Genomic DNA, 20,374 nt, shown 5'->3' on the forward strand with positions numbered 1-20,374 from the left:
AGCACTGATAGTTTTTATCAGTAAATTTCAGGTTTTAAAAACCTGGACATTTTGGGTAAAGCAGAACAAAGATGACATCCATCGGCTTTATTTGGCTTTTTACCATTTTTTTGAGAGGGGAATGTCAAAAATCCAAACCCAAAAAAATTCAGTTCTCTCTGCCTTAGTTTCTCTAGTCCATATGGACCTGAGGAGTCACAGTGGACTGTGCTCAGAGGCATAGCAAGAGGGAAAAGCACCCGGTGCACTGGAACACCCCTGGAACACCCTCGCCACATCCCCAAAGGATGCCCCCCTGTCCCCTTGGAGCTACGCCTCTGCGAGTACTACGACTGAATGGTGGACTCAGCCATGCCAAGCAGAATTGAATGCAGGCAGAATTGAATGCCGCGCTCGACTGTGCCTAGGATAGTAGTCAGTCCCCCCCCCACACCCCATAAAAGTACAACCCAAAAAAAAACAATAAGAGGGGTTTTTCAGGCTTTTGGGTAATTCAGTGTCTTTCATTTCTAGTGGAAAGGCATTTATTCCACTCTGGCGCTGGCTCATCACTAGCAAGAAGAGAATCAAGAAGACTGTGCATATTGGAAAACGGGGACTCAATTGTCAACGACATGAAACATGATTAATTGATATTTGCAAGCGCTTCGCTTCTTCCACCAATTTCCTGCTTTTCCGGAATTGCTTTTTCCCCCGTAGAACGCATCCGTCTAATTGAAGCTAGAAACAGCAACAATAAGGAAAGAATGGGGCACAGATAACCGAGAACGCCAAACAAACAGAAGCTCTTGATGAATCCCAATCGGATGAGTGAACAAAATGGCCGTTTCTGCTTTCAAGACAAATGAGGAAAAAGGCAGAAAAACAGTCATCAAAGTCAGTAATCTGGACACACCAATCCCTACTCAAACAACACAGACGAATTCATTGAAAGTGTTTGTGGGTGGGTGGTTGTGTATCGGGGGATATTCTGCAAACCAATCCACCTTTAATATTTGTATGTCCCGGCCTCAACATGTGTCTGCGTGAGGGGATAGAAACAGGAAATGGTAGGTAGATGGGTGGAAGGGGGAGAAAGAAAGGGAAAAGGCTGCAGACAGGTCCAGAGGGAGGAAAATAGAAAATGATACAGAGTTTGTTTTTTATATCCCACTGTACTCTATTATAAAGAGTCTCACAGTGGCTTACAATCACCTTCTCTCCCCCTCACAACAGACACCTTGTGAGGTAGGTGAGTCTGAGGGAGTGCTGAGAGAACTGTGATTGGCCCAAGGTCACCCAGCAGGCTTCATGTGGGGGAGTGGGTAGCTGAGCCCAATTCTCCAGATCTGAGCAGCAGTGGTGTAGGAGGTTAAGAGCTCGTGTATCTAATCTGGAGGAACCGGGTTTGATTCCCAGCTCTGCCACCTGAGCTGTGGAGGCTTATCTGGGGAATTCAGATTAGCCTGTACACTCCCACACACGCCAGCTGGGTGACCTTGGACTAGTCACAGCTTCTCGGAGCTCTCTCAGCCCCACCCACCTCACAGGGTGTTTGTTGTGAGTGGGGAAAGGCAAGGAGATTGAGTCTCCTACAGGAGAGAAAGGGGGATATAAATCCAAAACTCTGCTTCTTCTACTACGCATCTGAGTCAGCTGCTCATGTGGAGGGGCGAGGAATCAAACTCTAATCTAGATTAGAGTTCGACATACTTTGCCACTACGCCATGTTAACTCTTATACCACGCTGCCAAAAGAGAGTGAAGGAAGGAAAAGGGGAAAAAAGGAAAGTGAAAATAAGATCCCCCACCGTGAGTCCTTGCAATCCTTCCATTGTATGTCTACAATTAGGGTGTTCTTTTAGCGGGGATCTCTGGGTTGTTCAGGCATTGTTTAAGTTTTCACAGCATGCATTTGGACAGTGTAACCGTTGCAGATATTACATGTCAGAGTATTATTCAATTAAAGAAACAAGAATGCCCCAGGAAGCCCTTCTCTAAGGAAATAAAAGCAATGGAGAACTTGGGACCAGCGTTGAGTTCTGTGCATGCTGGAGGCAAAAATGGGACTAGGCCAGACGCATTCTGACTGAAGCCAACTCCTGCCACAAGAACTCTCTTCATTTGATAGCAACAGAGATCGTGGAGTCAGTGATTCCTGCCACTCAAGCAGACACGGCATGCTTTGCAGACAGGGATGCCAACTTCTCAAACTGGCCTCTGCTCCTGTGCTTGCGACAGTCACAGGTGACGGTGCTCCGTTCCATGCCGAATTCCTCGCAGGCATCAGATTGAGCTCGTCTTAGACACATGAGCAGACCAGGCCTTCGACTCCCTCCCCACCCTAATCCATCAGCAGCTCAACGGGCAGGTCGGACAGAACAGAGAAACCGGAGTCATCCAAGCTCCGACAGACACATTGCAAGGGACGTACAGCGATCACACATGGGGGGGGCGGGGAGCAGGCTACAGTGACCGAGGGATGCTCCTCTGGCGGACAGACATTTCACATTGCCTGGGGAAGGGGTGGGGGAGGGGCCACTCATGCTTTTCGTGTTCTTACCTGCTCATGGTCGCTCGCCCACCATTGCCCATACTCCCTTTTGGAGTGAAACACTCTATTTCCGACTTGTGCTGGGCCAGCTTTCTGCCTTTGTACCTAACAAATCAGGACAACGACAGGAGTGACAAAAACAGAGAGAAGTGATTTGTGGGCTTGGGCGCGGCACCCTGTCATCCAGCTGCGGCGCAGAAGAGGAGGGGGCGGGGCGCAAAGGCACATGCGCAGAAGGTCCATGCGCAGAAGGTCCATCTCAGAACTCACAGGCTGAGATGGACGACTCAGTTTTCTGTGAAGAGGACCACCAATGGCGACTTGTGGGGTGGGTTAGGGTTAGGGTTAGGGAAGTGCACCCTGGAAAGCCTGAGAAGTGAAAGCAACTTCCGAAGTGATTGTGCTGGATGGGGGGTGGGTGGGGGGTGGGGAGAGGATTGAGCCCCAGCCCCACATGCGCCATTCGCCTGGTGCAAAAGTCCTCCTCTTGAAGCTCATTTGGTTGTTAGAATAAGGTGACCAGATTTTTAATTTTGTAACGCGGGGTGTGCGCGCGCGCGGCTGCGCGGCTGCAGGAGCACACTGCCTTTTGCGGCGCTCCCCAGTCGGGAAACAGGGAAGCACCCCAGAAGGCAGTGAGGCAGCGCGGGAGGTGCACGCGGCCGCAGGAGCGCACTGCCTTTTGCGGTGCTCCCTGGTTTCCTGCCCTGTGACAGGGCGGGAAAACGGGGAGCACCGCAAAAGGCAGTGCGCTCCTGTGGCCGCGTGTGCCTCCCGCGCTGCCTCACTGCCCTCTGGGGTGCTTCCCTGTTTCCCTGTGACAGGTCAGGAAACCGGGGAGCGCCGCAAAAGGCAGTGCGCTCCTGCGGCTGCGTGCGCACTCCCGCTGGCGCACTGCCTAGTAATCAGAAAAATGTTAAAACCCCGCGGGACGCGTTGTCGAAAAGCGTGACTGTCCCTCCAAAAGCGGGACGGCTGGTCACCTTATGTTAGAAGCAAGTCCCAGGTAGTTCGCCCTAAAAATGTAACCCAAGGCATTGTTCCCTCCGTTAGTTTCACTGAAAACAAAAAGGAAGCGCATAGGACATCTGCTTGCATTAGTAGTAGTGAAATAACACCGTGTAGGGAGATTATATTTTGCCCACTAGCGACGGAAGCAAAATTTGGTCAGAAGGGACAGTCCGCATCGGAGAACAGAACTGGTCAGAGAGCAACCGTGGGGTGTGCGCACATGCATGTGTCATACTTTGGAGTGCCAAATTGTGAGCACTGAGTAGGGGAACCACAATGCAACCAGCGGAGAGGAAGCAACCAGTCATTTAGGATGTCCCAAAGGCCACCAGCCACTAAGTAGATCTGGAGTAACCGAAACATTGGAACAGGAGCGAGAAACAGACCGCACTGCAGAACGGTGTTTGTGAAGGAGCTGAAACAGCGATTAGTATTTCAAATCAGTTGCCCTTTTGAGAAAGCGGTGCTCTGCGCAAGGTTGTGCCAAAGATCGTCGGTTAGAAATGAGAACCATGCGGGAGAGGGAGAGAGAGAGAGAGATGTATATACCTACTAATGCAAGTTGATTCCTACAATGAATGAAAAAGCAGATGTCGCCTGAGATGCAGTTGAAACCACTGAAAGGACACAAAGCAAGTCAAATCAGATGGAACAGGTCCTTCACTCAGAAGAGGAGGGGTAGGGTGGGGAAGAAACCAAAGGAGAAAGGAACGTTAATCAGTCATGTCTTCGAGCAAAGAACAGAAATATTCTTGGGGCATCTTGAAACTTCTAGCGGTACAAACACACACAAGCGACAGCAGGACGAATCGTCCCTGAAAACCTGACCCTATTGAAAACTCACTTCCTGTTTCCTACTCTTTGCAGATGGTGTGCTAGAATTCCGTTCATCTGGATGGGCAGATAGCCCTGTTCACATGTTACAGTGAACACATGTACATCGCACATGTATATCTGCCTCTAACAAAGAGACATCGTGCATCCACTTTGCAGCAGAAACCTGGGCCTACTAACTGGGTGACTGTAGAGTTGGTATCATTTAGTCAGCTATGGATGTGTTGAATGAAGAATGAGAATTACACAACGTACATGTTCAAAAAAAGGTCAAACGTACACTCCGCTTGTCGGAGACGGACCTACTGGTGATCCCTGGCCCCAAAGAAGCTGATCTCTGGCCCTGGCCTCTACAAAGGGCCAGAGGCTTTTACAGCCTCTGGCTCCCTACACTGGTGGAGACAGGCTTCCAGGTGAGACTCAGGGGCCCTGCTTGGGACTTTCCGCACAAAGGAGTTTCATGGGGGCCTGTAAAACAGACCTGTTCCGCCAGGAGTTTGGCCAACTGGGATGATGTCAACTCTGCCATAAGAACATCTGGCCTCCCGTGGGTACATAAAGGGGGAAGGAAGGGCTGAAGCCATCTGTAGTTTTAGTATTTTATATATTATTTTATTGTAAATTATGTATTTGATGTTTTAAATTGTTTTATTGTTGATGGACACCGCCCTGAGCCTTCGGGGAGGGCGGTATATAAATATAAATAATAAATAAAATAAAAAAATAAAATAAATGGATTGTGCTTGTTTTCACTGTAATTTGTGAACAGGGCTAATGTGTGGTTCTTTTTGAACCACAATGCAGGAGAACATGTTCTAGCCCCACTAGCTTGTCAACCCTAAACCAACGACATCTTGAGAATCTCCAATATCATTTAAGACAGGGGTTCCCAACCTAGGGTATGTGTACCCCCAAGGGTATGTGCCAGAGCATTTCAGGGTACATGAAAAAAATTACGTAATGTGATTGCTAATATGAGGGCATAATTTTAGGGAAATGGGTTGCCAAGGGGAAAGCGAGTGAAAAAGGTTGGGAATCACTGATTTAAGAAAATGTCAACCAATCTGATAGCTCAGAGATGCTCCTTGAAAACTTCTGGGCCTATATGTTCATTTAACTTAACCTTGGCCAGTGGGGGGTTTATTTTATAATGCATATGTTTGTTCTGGAATGTTCTAGGGCATGATCTGTCTCCTAGCCTGAACAATAGCTCCTGACTAGGAGCTCCAGCATTTTTCCTTTGTGATAAAGAATTTAGGCAATTTGCAGTTTGCCGCATTTTGCTGAATCAGTCTGTTGTAATCCAAAACTCTAACCATGGTTGCGACTCGCGCGACTCTGCGTTATCGACCCTAAAAGTTCCGTCTGCTCGCGATTCGAGCCTAAAGTGCTCCCACACACCCTCACCACTGGGATCGACATGGTTTTGTACCAGCTTCGCCCCGTGTAATGGTCAAATTTCCTACTCCAGTTGGGAACTACCACTTTTTCAGGGAACCACAGTCAAACTCAGCTCGATTCCAGTAAAGAGTGGAATCTCTGGTGCCAGGAGTCCCCCATTCAACCAATCACAGCTGAGTGTTTCGGGCATGCGTACGGCTGGAGAGCTGCCGCGGTGAAAATCGCGCCTAATTTCCCCCCCTCTTCTTTCTTGCGTTTGAAGCGATGGCTGGTCGCACAAACAGCAGACAATTTCCGCGTACCAATGTAAGCAGCCAATCAAAAAACGCCACCTTCGTCCCTCCATTCCTGTGGCAGTTTTTTTTATAACCTGTGGGGATAGACAGAACATGGCCGTAGAACAGCAGCCAATCGGAACGGAGCGGCGAAGAGGCATAGGACGATTCCGCCCTCCGAGCTGGGATCAAGCTGGTTGCAGTGGGGAACAACAATGGCTTTGACCTAGGTTAGTACCCTTCTCAGGGAACTGGGTCGAACCTATTTTACTTGTGTGCGGAATCGCCCCATGACAGCCCAGAAGAGATTACTTAGTTACGGCTAGAGTGTTGTGGGTTTTCCGGATTGTATGGCTGTGTTCCAGTAGTTATGGCACTTGAGAGCCATGTTAAGTATAGCATATTGGAGTAGGAATGGGGAGACTCAGGTTCAAATCTTTGCTCGGGCTACTGACCGACCTTGTAGGGTTCTTGTGAGGGGAAAATGGGGGATGGGAAAACCCTGTAGGCTACTCTGAACTCCTTGGCGAAAAGATGAGATAAAAACCAAAAGCCATACAGCCCGGAAACCACACAGCACCCAAAAAAAAGAAAAAAACCAGACTTCCCAAGAGCAGATACCAATTTAGAGCTGACGTGGCTTCAGTAGAAGAATTTCATTATGCTTATTGATTGAGCGCCGGCATCTCCCTCATCCCTCGTGGAGTCCCAGCGACTGAATGGGTCCTTGATTACCAAGACGAGTGAGCCTAATGAGAAATTACTGCCTTCAAAAACTGTCACGGTGGAAATGAAAAATTGGCAGATTTCGGCGGGGGGCCAAGGGAAGAGCAAGAGGAATCTTTATTGATGTGGGCAGTAACCAGCCCCTGCGGAGATAAGTCCAAGAAGACTGTGTGCAAGCACTTTATTCACAGCGCAGTCCTATGCGTGGTTCCTCGGAAGTCATATTTACTTCCTGGTAATTGCAATGTGCTCTTATCCATTTAAAATCATTTTAATCAACAGGATATATGTGACCTGGAAACTTGCTGTCTTTTCCTTCCTTCCTTCCTTCCTTCCTTCCTTCCTTCCTTCCTTCCTTCCTTCCTTCCTTCCTTCCTTCCTTCCTTCCTTCCTTCCTTCCTTCCTTCCTTCCTTCCTTCCTTCCTTCCTTCCTTCCTTCCTTCCTTCCTTCCTTCCTTCCTTCCTTCCTTCCTTCCTTCCTTCCTTCCTTCTTATTTATTTCATCAAATTTATATACCCCCCTCCCCCGAAGGGCTCAGGGTGGTGTCCAACATTAGCCATAAAAACAATTAAAACAATTTACAACAGTGGTTCCCAAACTTATTTGGCCTACCGCCCCCTTTCCAGAAAAAATATTACTTAGCGCCCCCTGGAAATTAATTTTTTAAAATTTTAATAGCAATTAAACAGAAAGATATATGTATTAATATTTCCACCTGTGGCCATCACCGCCCCCCTGGATCGCTGCAGCACCCACCAGGGGGCGGGGGCGCCCACTTTGGGAATCACTGATTTACAACAACCAAAATCCGATTAATAAGAACCATTATAACTTACAGATGGCTTCAGCCCCTCCCCTCCCCCTTACTTGTACCCATGGGAGACCAGATGTTCATTATATGGCAAAAAGTCGATATTCCTTCCCCTCTATCCCTTCTTAAATGGGGAATCTCGGTTAGCGACTAACTCCAGTTACCGACTGATGTTTTAATACAGGCACAATAAGTGGTTTCTCCCCCTTCACATGTTACAATGAAGTTGGGTTCTTCCTGAATGTAAGGTAGGATTGCCAGCTCCAGGTGGGGAAGTACCTGGAGTATTTGGGGGTGGAGTCTGAGAAGGCTGGGGTTTGGGGAGAAGAAGGAGATTGGTGGGATATAATGCCATAGAGCCCACCTTCCAATCTGGCTACTCTATTGCCAGGAGATCAACTATAATAGCTGGAGGTCTCCAGGAACTACCTGGAGGTTGGCATCCCTAATGTAAGGGCATCCGTCTGTTTGTGGGAAAGAGCTGAGGTGTGTTCACTTTAAAAATAAAATTGGCACAGTATTTCTAGGGCCTTCGTCGTCTCAGAAGCCCTGCAAATTGGGAGAGTGTTGTCGAGGGATAAATCTCTCTCGGGTAGCAAATGTTCTCTGAGGACATTATCTCTGATACCGCAGACGCATCTACCCTTTATCAGAGAAACTTTCAAGTCATCAAAGCCACCACTTTTACTAAGCCTTTTAAAACTCTGGAACACACTAATCCATCATTTGATCTGGGTTTTTTGTACACATGTAAAAAACTTCCCTATACAAACGTTTCATTCTTTTTAGGCAAACCCTATTATCCTTCAGACTGATCCATAATTCCTTTTGATTTCTCACTATCTGCATACTAAGGGCTCTAAGCCAGTTTACTCCACTCACCAACTCTGTAACTTTCTGGCCTCACATATTGGATTTATTTCCCCCCTTTCTCTCCTGTAGGAGACTCAAAGGGGCTTACAAACTCCTTTCCCTTCCCCCCTCACAACAAACACCCTGTGAGGTGGGTGGGGCTGAGAGAGCTCTGTAGAGCTGTGACTAGCCCAAGGTCACCCTTGGTGTGTGTTGGAGTATACAGGCTAATCTAAATTCCCCAGATAAGCCTCCACAGCTCAGGCGGCAGAGCGGGGAATCAAACCCAGTTCCTCGAGATTATAGAGTACACCTGCTGTTAACCATTATGCCACTGCTGCTCCTGGTATTTTATTTTTCCCCTCTTCATTTCGTTAAAAAAACAGAAACCCCCCACAAAAAAAGAAGACCTATGCCTGCCAGAAACAACAATGACTTTCAATGAAAAATGTATGGAAGCTGTGTTAAACCTTGATAGATAAGGTTTAAATATACAAAAAATAGAATAAATAAATAAAAATGGGGAAGTTTAATCAGCACCTGTGCCATTAAGAAATTAATGCCCTCTGAGATCTCAGTGGCCATTGTGAGGTAGTTAGGCAACCACAGCAATACAGGCAGCTTTTGAACGATGGTTTCCTGTCAATATAAAACAGGAATTCCCTGTTTGTCCTTTTAACTAAGTTGTGGTCTAAACATGCACCGGAATTAATTGGTAATGAGGTGGCAGAGTACTGGGGCAGTAGGCCGAACTGTACCATTTCAAACTGGGAGTATATTTTTTCCAAGTTTTCCATCCTTAATATTTCCCTGCAAGTGCTTAGCGCCTTCTGCATAATGTCCTTTTTTATTAGTATTTGCAGAAAGCTTTTTATTTGGGGCGTAATAAAAATGTGACGCCAGGTCGGATACCAGTCTGAAGAATAATTTGCTCTCTGTTTAATAGAGGCGTAATGTGTGGAAACGGCTAAAGCTTTTTTATGGCATGGAAGTAAACAATATCACTTGGTCAATAACACTCCATTAAGCCTTTGTTATATGGGGAGAACATTTTTCCCCTCCAGGCTGTGGCAACAAATGTGATGTACCCCCTCCACCACACAGTCTGAAATTGAAGTCGGCCCGCGTGTAGATCGCAAGGAAGAGGCGAGACGCAGCGATATCAGGATCCGGTGGAGAGAAGCCAGCGGCTAATCTGCCGAGCTAGCGGTCCCTGGCATCTTTTATTAGAAGGGTTTTACTACGGAGAGGCGGGAGAGCCCGGGAGGAGGAATCCAGAGGCTGGCATACATGAGTCATAGGGATTGGCGTCACGTCGCGGGAGTGAAGGCTGTTCTGTCTGGGAGCTAATCCATACCTGGGGAGTATGCACCTTTTGTCCCTTTGTCCAGGGCAACCCATGACCGTGAGTCATGGGGGTCTTGTGACAGGTGAGCTCACCTGCCCAGAGGGCAACAGATGGCACAGGCATTCCCGTGCTCTGTCTGAAGCTCTGCTGTGTGAGGCTGGCTCACCCCAATAGAAATATTACACAGTACCTCAGAATTCTATTGATTATGCTGCAGATGTAGTCTAGACTGAAACTACCACCTTGGGGCCATTTACACATCGGTGGTCTCCTTTCCATTGAGGCAACATTCTCCTTGGGTTTGATTCTCAGTTACACACACGTTTCCCCTCATTGGCAGTCATCCGTGCCGTTTCCAACAGCTCTGAAAGTGGGCCTTTGCCTCTCCTTTCACAGGAAAAGTGAAGGAGATTAGCATGCATTTAGCTTTCTTCGGGTTCTCTCACTTCTTCCTGCCTTTCTCGCCCATACCAAAGCCATTACTTCTGCTCTCTGAGTCACCATTTCAGAAGAATCAGAAGGGATGTCTTGGTTTTCATTTTATTTTCACACTGAGGGTCTATCACTGAAGCAACAGACCCAGTGAAATTGAGAAGAAATTGATCAGGTCAAGAAAATTAAATGCTAGCCAGTAGTTCTCAAACTGGGGGTCGTGACTAAGACTCTCTGCATCAGTGTTCTTCATCTGTAAAATGGATAAATGTTAGGGTTGGGGGCAGTGGTGGGATCCAAAAATTTTAGTAACAGGTTCCCATGGTGGTGGGATTCAAACTGTGGCATAGCGCCAGTGGGGCTGGGCGGGGCAAGACAGGGGCGTGGTCAGGCATTCGAAATACGGGGCGGAGCAGTTCCTGCAAGGCGAGGGCTGTAGGTAAGGATGCAGCCGCATGGAAGATCACTGGAAGGAAACGAATGCACGCAGGCGCAGGCTGCCACGCACGCCGGTGCACCTCCTGATAGACTTCAAGTTCTGCGTGCTACTGCTGAGAGGAGGGGCGTAACTAAGGCAAAAATCACGTGGCAAAATCACCAATTGGTAACCCCCTCTCGGCACACACAAATAATTAGTAACCTACTCTCGGGAACCTGTGAGAACCTGCTGGATCCCACCTCTGCCCTTTGGGGGTTGAATGACCCTTTCACAGGGGTCGCCTAAGACTCTCTGCATCAGTGTTCTCCATCTGTAAAATGGATAAATGTTAGGCTTGGGGGTCACCACAGCATGAAGAACTGTATTAAAGGGTTGCGGCATTAGGAAGGTTGAGAACCACTGTGCTAGACCCAAGATGGCAGAGAGGGGAAAAAAAGTCAGCAGGCCACCTCCCCAAATGGAGGTTGAATGGAAACAAGGAGGAAGCGGCAAATGGGCCAAATGTTGGATCAGCTTGGCTAGGGACACTTCATAGGAAGAGAACCCCTGAGCAAGCAACCAAATGGTGGGAAAACAGCCATGGGGTAAGTAATAGCTGCATAAACGGCCTGATAGAGGCTCAGGGAAAGATGGTGAAACAGACCTCTGTTCCCCAGTGGTCCTCTCAGAAGATCAAGGGGAACTGATAGACTAGGTTCCGCCTCTCCCCAAGAGTATGTTTTATTGATTATCGTTATTACTTATTGATTATTGTTATTACGCATTGTTATTACTTATTCAGTTTTAGTATGTTTTATTGATTATTAATTGGATGGAGCTTATGTGATTGTTTATTGCGTTGTATGATTTGCTCCTTGTTCTATATTGTTTGAATTTTATGTTGTGCACCGCCTGGAGCCCTTCGGGGATCAGGTAGTATAGAAATTTAATAAATAAATAAACAAATAAGTAAGTAAGTAAGTAAGTAAGTAAGTAAGTAAGTAAGTAAGTAAGTAAATAAGTAAGAGCAACAAATGAGAGATGATGGAATATTGGGAGTCGGGGAGCTGAGGTTGTCTGAGCAAGTGAAATTATGTTGAAAAGCTGCTTAGAGCTGGTTGAACAAAGTTAATTTGTAACAAATACCTGGAGATTTGTGGAGCCTGGGGAGGGTGGGGTTTAGGCAGGGGAGGGACCCCAGTGGGTTATAAAGCCATCGAGCTGAATGTCCAAGGGAGCAGCAGTGGCATAGTGGTTAAGAGCAGGTGCACTCTAATCTGGAGGAACCGGGTTTGATTCTCTGCTCTGCCGTCTGAGCTGTGGAGGCTTATCTGGGGAATTCAGATTAGCCTGTACACTCCCACACACGCCAGCTGGGTGACCTTGGGCTAGTCACAGCTTCTTGGAGCTCTCTCAGCCCCACCCACCTCACAGGGTGTTTGTTGTGAGGGGGGAAGGGCAAGGAGATTGTAAGCCCCTTTGAGTCTCCTGCAGGAGAGAAAGGGAGGATATAAATCCAAACTCTTCTTCAAGGCACCCATTTTCTCCAGGGAAACTGATCTCTCTAGATTGGGAATTAATTGTAATTCTAGGAGATCTTCAGGCCCTACCTGGAGGTTACCTTGTCAACAGTGGGGTAAATGCACCAAAAATGAAATCAATTCCACTTCCACTCTGCACCAAGCATGCAAAAGGTCCTCCAGAACCCGAACAACCTCAAATGTCTTATAATAGGTAATAACAATGAAATGTCTCTTTGTTCTTTTTGTAGGCGACAACTCTTGAAAATGCAGTCCCGAAGACTGTACAAAATAATCAATAGAAAGAAATAAAAAGTCGGTACTCCCTTTGCTGGCAATTTTCTAAGTTTCCTCATGTGAACTTGCTTTGACTTTGGAGCTTTGACACTTGGAAGGAAATTTTGAAAATTACCAACCGAGAGACTGCCAACTTTTTATTTCTCTTTATTGATTATGTTGTACAGTCTTCTGGACTGCACTTTCAAGAGTTGTCGCCTATAAGAAAGAACAAAGAGACATTTCATTGTTATTACTTATTACAAGACATTTGAGGTTGTTAAATTCCAGAGGACCTTTGCATGCTTGGTGCAGAGTGGAACTGATTTAACCTCCCTGGAGGTTGGCAGCTCGACGGAGGCGTAGCTGCAATGGGGACAAACAGGGCAGCTCACCCCGGGCACCACCATTGCAGTTAACGCGTCAGGGCGGGGGGGCATGTAGGTGGTGGGGCAGGGCGTGTCAGGGGCATTTCGGGGTGGGAGGGGATGCATGGGCAGTTCATGCCCCAGGCACAGTTCCTTTCTTTGTCACTGCAGCCCGATGCTGGTAGCAATCTGCCAGCAAGAGAGGGAGGAGGAAGTGCCCTTTGCCCAGTTCTCGGCCTGCTCTGCAGTGCCTTCTACTGTGATGGATTTTGGTCTCCCTCTACCCAGAGAGGATTTTGTGGAGAAGTGGCTGCTGGAGGACGAAATCAGGGAGAGATGATTTCTAGCGGCTCTTTCAGCAAGCTTTCCCATTGGCTCCAACCCCTGTTTCACTGTAATTCAGCTTTATTGCGCAGAACAGGTAGGGTTCTCGATTTTCAAATCATGGTATTTAGTGACCTTCTCATGTTCTTTCTCAACTGTCACCAAGTATTTTCACGTCGACGATGATGATTTAATTTTGTTTAATATCACAGCTGCCAGTTCTTTCGCTAATTGTCGGCCTTTCTTTACAGTTCGAGCCTCACCCACAGGCCTGGGAGGTTGTAATGTATAGGTGTGGCATTTGTGGCGTTATTGTTGTTGTTGTTATTTTGATTTATTCCCCGCCCTTTACGATAGTCACAGTTCCAACAAAAAGAAATCTTTTTGAACTTGATGAAACCATATGCTCCGCTCAGGCACACAAACACTCTGCATTGCTCATTAAAAAGAAAGGTTTCATCAAATTTATGCCACAGAACACTCCCGAAAGAGAACGGAAGCTCAGCATGCAAATAAAAATCCATTGTAATCATAGCTTACACAAAGTTCAATTCACATGATGGAGCCCTCTTTTTTTTCAAAGAGCAATTAATCAAAACCACTCCAATCCAATATTCTTCGTGCGGTCTCACCAGTATGTCCCAGACTCTGCCTTTGCTATCCTTACATTTTCATTAGTCACATTATCCAGCTTGTCAAGAGAGGTACCCAGAATAAATCATCTTGGCGAATGAAGGAGCTCGATCATCCAGCATCCTCCAACATTCCGGATTTGATAGGAAGACAACTTGTGGGGGAAAGAGGCTCTTTAAAAACATTACTGTGCCAAGTTCTCCTGGGCCAATTTTGCACAGGCAACATGGATTCATGTAACCCGCTTCAGTTGCTTGTGCCACCCTTTGCACAGCGAGTGCAGGGGGCCAGCTGGGATCACTGGGATCCTGGTGGCAGGAGGCTGTGTTTCCATGTGAACTGAGCAGTCGAGAATCCCCCATGAGAATCCCCCTGCCACTTAGTGGCATGACATGGAGGCTGCCTATTAGAGAATCCACTCTAGTGGCAGCCACCTGGAGAATCCATCATAATGGTGGATGGAAGGGGGTGGGAACTGAATGCTTCCTGCTTGCCGTAGTTTGCACAGGCAAGCAGGAAGCGTTGGAAACCCAGAAAAAAATCACTAATTTGGCAGTTTTCATTTAACCCGGGTTTAGGCAAACAGAAGCATTTGGGGAGAAAGTTCTATGGGAACTGCCACCCCCAAACGCTTTTTAAAAGTGCCTGAATCCATTCTATTTGGCTTGTGAAGAATCACCCCTGGCGTCATTGGAAATCTCAACAAGGTCTGCCCTTTGTAACAGCTGGTTCGGATGCTTAGGGGTTTTCCCCCCTGCAAATGCTGCTGTCCTAATATACTTGGTACTATCATTGGCAGTTGCCACACTCAGAATTGAACAGCCATAATGCAGAAGATTGGGATTTTCGAATCGCTCAAATGTTCTCTGGAAACTGCACATTTTGTCTCTGGGTACAAATTTTAAGAAGCTGAGGAATGCACCACAGAATACAATGTCCTCTTATGGCTGCACTCTGCAATACAAGATGGCAGAGACTGGTCAAGCTGTCTATCTAGGAAGCTTGTTCCTCTTACTTGTTTTTTTCAGAGAATAAATTGTCTTAAACTGGGACCTGGAGATCCCCCGGAGTTACAGCTCATCTCCAGTCTACAGAGATCAGTTCTGTGGTAGAAAATGGAGATCTGGAGGGTGCACTCTATGGCATTGCACTCCACTGAGATCTCTGTCCTCCCCAGGTTCCATCTCCAAATCTCCTGGATCTGCCTCCCACCGCCACCCCTGGCCAACCCCTGCTGGTGGCAGAGCCCAGGGTTTCCTGGAACACACTCGAAATAACCATTGTCCTTTATTATTATTATTATTATTATTATTATTATTATTATTATTATTATTATTATTATTATTATTATTATTATTATTAATTATTGTTGTTGTTGTTGTTGTTGTTGTTGTTGTTGTTGTTGTTGTTGTTGTTTGGATTTATATCCCCCCTTTCTCTCCTGTAGGAGACTCAAAGGGGCTTAAAAACTCCTTATCCTTCCCCCCTCACAACAAACACCCTATGAGGTAGATGGGGCTGAGAGAGCTCCGAGAAGCTGTGACTAGCCCAAGATCACCCAGCTGGCATGTGTGGGAGTGGACAGGCTAATCTGAATTCCCCAGATAAGCCTCCACAGCTCAGGCGGCAGAGCTGGGAATCAAACCCGGTTCCTCCAGATTAGATACACGAGCTCTTAACCTCCTACGCCACTACTACTACTACTACTACTACTACTACTACTACTACTACTACTACTACTACTAAACTTAATATACTTAATAATTTAACTTAATATACTTAATAATTCAGAGCAAGCTCACTATGCCCACTTCAAAAGTATATTTATTTGAAGGTTCTCATAGCTGGTTGGTTTGAAAATCATTTACTCTGTATTTCAGTGATTCATTGGAAAGGGTTTTTTTTTTAAAAAAAGAAGTCGTGTGGGGTATAAACTTGCTGAGCTATACTTGTAATGAAAATAAAAGATGCACCAAGGTTGCCAATGTTGGATTACAAAATCCCTGGAGATCTGTGGGTGGATCCTGTAGAGGATCTCAGGAATGAAGGGACCTCAATGGGGTGAAATTCCACAGAGTTCACTCTCCAAAGCAGCCACTGGGCCCAGGGGAACTGATCTAGGTGGCTTGGAGGTCAATTATAGTTGCAATGCCAGGAGATCTCCAGGCCCCACCTGGAGGCTGGCAACTTTAAGCCATGCAGATAAATAGCAGAAGGCCATCAGACAGACAGTGTCCTGAGAGCAAGCAAGGTTCAAAACCAGTGTTGGCTGATTCATAGGGTGCAGTGGCAATCCTTAGCCAACAGAGGGAGAGGGAAGGAAAAATTTCTGGTTCTGCAACCCCATTTCCATTGGAGGCTTTTAAACATAGGCCGATTATACACAAGGTGCCTGTGGTGTTGCAGGGGCAAATGTCCGTTGCAGCAAGGTCTCTTGAAGGGATATATTTCCTTGAGTCCCACTTTCACTTTCCATTTGCTGCGCAGCAAGCGATTCCACTTCTAGCATGACTTTAATTTTCTTTGCTGTCACAGCAGGGCAGATTTGCCAGTGAGCACAGTTTTGCCCCAGATATCTTCCTTCCATCCATCGCCGCCCCACCTCACTCCTTTTACTTCACCTTCCCCAGTGATTGGAAGGGCTTTTTAAAACTCAAAAGCATTTGTACCATATTAGATCTATTGAAATAATGATAAATCCAACATAGGAATATTGAAATAAGCCTCTCTCTCCTCCTGGGGCAGCAGCAGGGCAGGAATTCTGTGTTTATATGTGGAGGGCAGGTGGGGAATATTATCTCTAGGACATGGTCCCCTTGCTTTGCCTCTTTCATGGGGGGATTATTTCTGGAAAGGGACCACAGTATTGACACAACTGATTTAAAGGGCTTTAGCAAAGCTAGCCATCTTGAGAGTATCCAATTATGATGAAATCTGTGCCTTTAAGAGAGAGTTGATGGGCGGAGTTAAGAGAAAACCAGGCCCGGGAGAATTCAGCACACAAACTGTGCAGCAAGGAGTGAGTGTCTCCTTATGTGTAAACAGAGACATGTGAGGAGACCCCACTGTGCAGTGAAGAGCCCCAAGGGAAGGGCTCCATGCATGATGGGCCATAGATAGATTTTTGAACACCCTGGTTTTTTGTGTGTAAAAAATTGCTACGGATAAATGACCTTTAGTCATTTATCCACATCAAAGCAGGCACAAAACTGAATAATGGAGATTCATGTAGGAACATGTAAGCTACCTTATTCCACAGCAGACAATTCATTCTGACCTAGAACACTACTGTTCCCTAGATTTTTAATCAGGCACCATCTTTGAAGCCTCCATACATCCACATCTGGCCATTCATTCTGGCCAAGAATGCCACAATGTCGGAGATTCTGAATCAAATACCATCCTGCACAAACAACCCCACAGACTTGAGGCAGACGTGCTGCTCTTATTAGAGTCCCTTTAGCTCTCATTTCAAAGCTGACAACAAGAAAAGTTTTTGAGCAGCACCCTGGCTGTTACGTTTCTGACAGTCCTTTTGACCCTACTTAGCAGTGCCATCAATTAGCATCCCAAGAGCACCGTGTTAATAACAGGGGTCCTTTGGTGCCCTGGGGTGACTTAAACAGCACGCTTCTTTAAGAATCCAGCGGTGACTCAGTATCTCCACAACGCTCTGTACCCATCTAAATATATCCGCCCAGTTCCAATTCGACAACCCCTTTGTGCATTGTGATGTTTTTGGCTTCCAGCTCCTTCAGCATTGGCTTGAATAGATTCATGAGCCAGGTGCTAAACATGGGGGAGAGGACTGATTTCTTTGCAATGCGCTGTTGTTCTGGTTTAAGTGTGTTATTAGATAGAAATGGCCCACATTCCTGTGGCTGAGGAGGTAATGGGGAAGCTTGAAACACAAAAGAACACAGCCCTGCATGCTGTTATGTGCCTTTAATGAGTTGCCATACATTTTCTGGCAGGCCCTGCAGGGTGACTTTAACTGTTTAGTGACAGCTGGGAATTCGGCAGAAGACTACTCTCAGTGCTATCAAAGAGCCACTGCCAGTCAGGGTAGAAGGCCATCAGACAGAAGGCCTCCTGCCCTCCACATATAAAGACAGAATTCCTGCCCTGCTGCTGCCCCAGGAGGAGAGAGAGGCTTGTTATTTCAATATTCCTGTGTTGGATTTATCATTATTTCAATACTCACCTTCATGGACCAACAATCTGATTCAGAGTGAGGCACCTTCGGTTGTTTCTGCACAGCAAAATTACACCTGTACCGGTTTTTTTTAACATGGGTCTATTTTATCCCAGGGTGACCATCTGCATGGTGGCCTGTTTTTTGAAGAAATCCAGTGAAGACCGGGAAGCAATGCTCCAGCTTGTTTCCCATGAGCCCGGGACTTCTGTATTTACTTCGGAAGCATATCTGAGCATGCCGGGTGTCCCACATTCTGATTGGCTGTTGTTTTTGAGTGGCAGCTGCAAGAATCTCTTAGCATGTCCAGTGTCCTGCATTCGGATTGGCTGTTGTTTTTGAGTGGCAGCTTGAATGAACATCAAGTGGGGAGATCAGGTGGCTGGTCAGGAAGAATAAACCAGTTCTGCTCCCGATTGTTTTTCACATGGTAGCAGGTTGTAGCAGACTTACCCCCCTTTTAAAAAAAGAATCTCCAATTTGGCGGTTTTTAATACACTGGGATAAGGGAAATATCATGGGGCAAACCTGCTTTAGGACTGGGAACCGTGCAGAATTCTTGGCTGCACAGGGATATTTTTCTTGCTCAACCCAGAATATTTTGACTGTGCGGAATTGACCTTAAGAACATAAGAACATAAGAACAAGCCAGCTGGATCAGACCAAAGTCCATCTAGTCCAGCTCTCTGCTACTCGCAGTGGCCCACCAGGTGCCTTTGGGAGCTCACATGTAGGATGTGAACGCAATGGCCTTCTGCAGCTGTTGCTCCCGAGCACCTGGTCTGTTAAGGCATTTGCAATCTCAGATCAAAGAGGATCAAGATTGGTAGCCATAAATCGACTTCTCCTCCATAAATCTGTCCAAGCCCCTTTTAAAGCTATCCAGGTTAGTGGCCATCACCACCTCCTGTGGCAGCATATTCCAAACACCAATCACACGTTGCGTGAAGAAGTGTTTCCTTTTATTAGTCCTAATTCTTCCCCCCAGCATTTTCAATTAATGCCCCCTGGTTCTAGTATTGTGAGAAAGAGAGAAAAATGTCTCTCTGTCAACATTTTCTACCCCATGCATAATTTTATAGACTTCAATCATATCTCCCCTCAGACGACTCCTCTCCAAACTAAAGAGTCCTAAACGCTGCAGCCTCTCCTCATAGGGAAGGTGCTCCAGTTCCTCAATCATCCTTGTTGCCCTTCTCTGCACTTTTTCTATCTCCTCAATATCCTTTTTGAGATGCGGCGACCAGAACTGGACACAGTACTCCAAGTGCGGTCGCACCACTGCTTTATATAAGGGCATGACAATCTTTGCAGTTTTATTATCAATTCCTTTTCTAATGATCCCCAGCATAGAGTTTGCCTTTTTCACAGCTGCCATGCATTGAGTTGACATTCCCATGAAACTATCAACTAAGACGTCTAAATCCCTTTCCTGGTCTGTGACTGATAGCACTGACCCCTGTAGCGTGTATGTTGGATTTTTTGCCCCTATGTGCATCACTTTACATTTTGCTACATTGAACTGCATTTGCCATTTCTGAGCCCACTCACCTAATTTATCAAGGTCCGATTGGAGCTCCTCGCAATCCTTTGTGGTTCTCACCACCCTACATAATTTGGTATCATCTGCAAACTTGGCCACCACGCTACCCACCCCTACTTCCAGGTCATTTATGAATAGGTTAAAGAGCACTGGTCCCAAAACGGATCCTTGGGGGACACCACTCCCGACATCTCTCCATTGTGAGAACTTCCCATTTACACCCACTCTTTGTTTCCTGTTTCTCAACCAGTTTTTAATCCATAGGAGGCCTTCCCCTCTTATTCCTTCATTGCTGAGTTTTCTCAACAGTCTCAGGTGAGGAACTTTGTCAAAAGCCTTTTGGAAATCCAAGTAGACAATGTCCACCGGTTCACCCCTGTCCACATGCCTGTTTACACCCTCAAAGAACTCTAGTAAGTTTGTAAGACAGGATTTGCCTCTGCAAAAGCCATGCTGACTCTTTCTCAGCAGGTCTTGCTTTTCTACATGTTTTATAATTTTATCTTTAATGATAGATTCTACTAATTTACCAGGAACAGATGTCAAACTGACTGGCCTGTAATTTCCCGGGTCCCCCCTAGATCCTTTCTTAAAGATTGGTGTGACATTGGCCATCTTCCAGTCTTCAGGGATGGAGCCTGATTTCAGGGATAAGTTGCATATTAAAGTGAGAACATCAGCAATTTCATGCTTGAGCTCTTTAAGAACTCTTGGGTGAATGCAATCTGGGCCAGGGGATTTGGTAACATTTAGTTTATCAATGGCTGCCAGAACTTCTTCCTTGTCTACCACTATCTTCGCTAGTTCCTCGGATTCGCCTCCTAAGAAGCTTGGTTCAGGTGCAGGAATGTTCCTCACCTCCTCTTGGGTGAAG

The 20,374-nt window shown here is 46.4% G+C and overlaps 1 protein-coding gene across 1 annotated transcript in view; it reads right to left on the minus strand.

Annotated features, from left to right (window-relative positions):
• Positions 1-20,374, minus strand: part of GRM5 (glutamate metabotropic receptor 5) — a 341,429-nt gene that overhangs the window by 11,897 nt on the left and 309,158 nt on the right. Inside the window, 1 exon segment of the mRNA XM_048494460.1 lies at positions 2,543-2,637. Coding sequence (XP_048350417.1) covers positions 2,543-2,637 — 95 coding nt within the window.

The sequence above is a fragment of the Sphaerodactylus townsendi genome, linkage group LG04, assembly GCF_021028975.2.
Source record: "Sphaerodactylus townsendi isolate TG3544 linkage group LG04, MPM_Stown_v2.3, whole genome shotgun sequence".
NCBI lineage: Eukaryota > Metazoa > Chordata > Lepidosauria > Squamata > Sphaerodactylidae > Sphaerodactylus > Sphaerodactylus townsendi.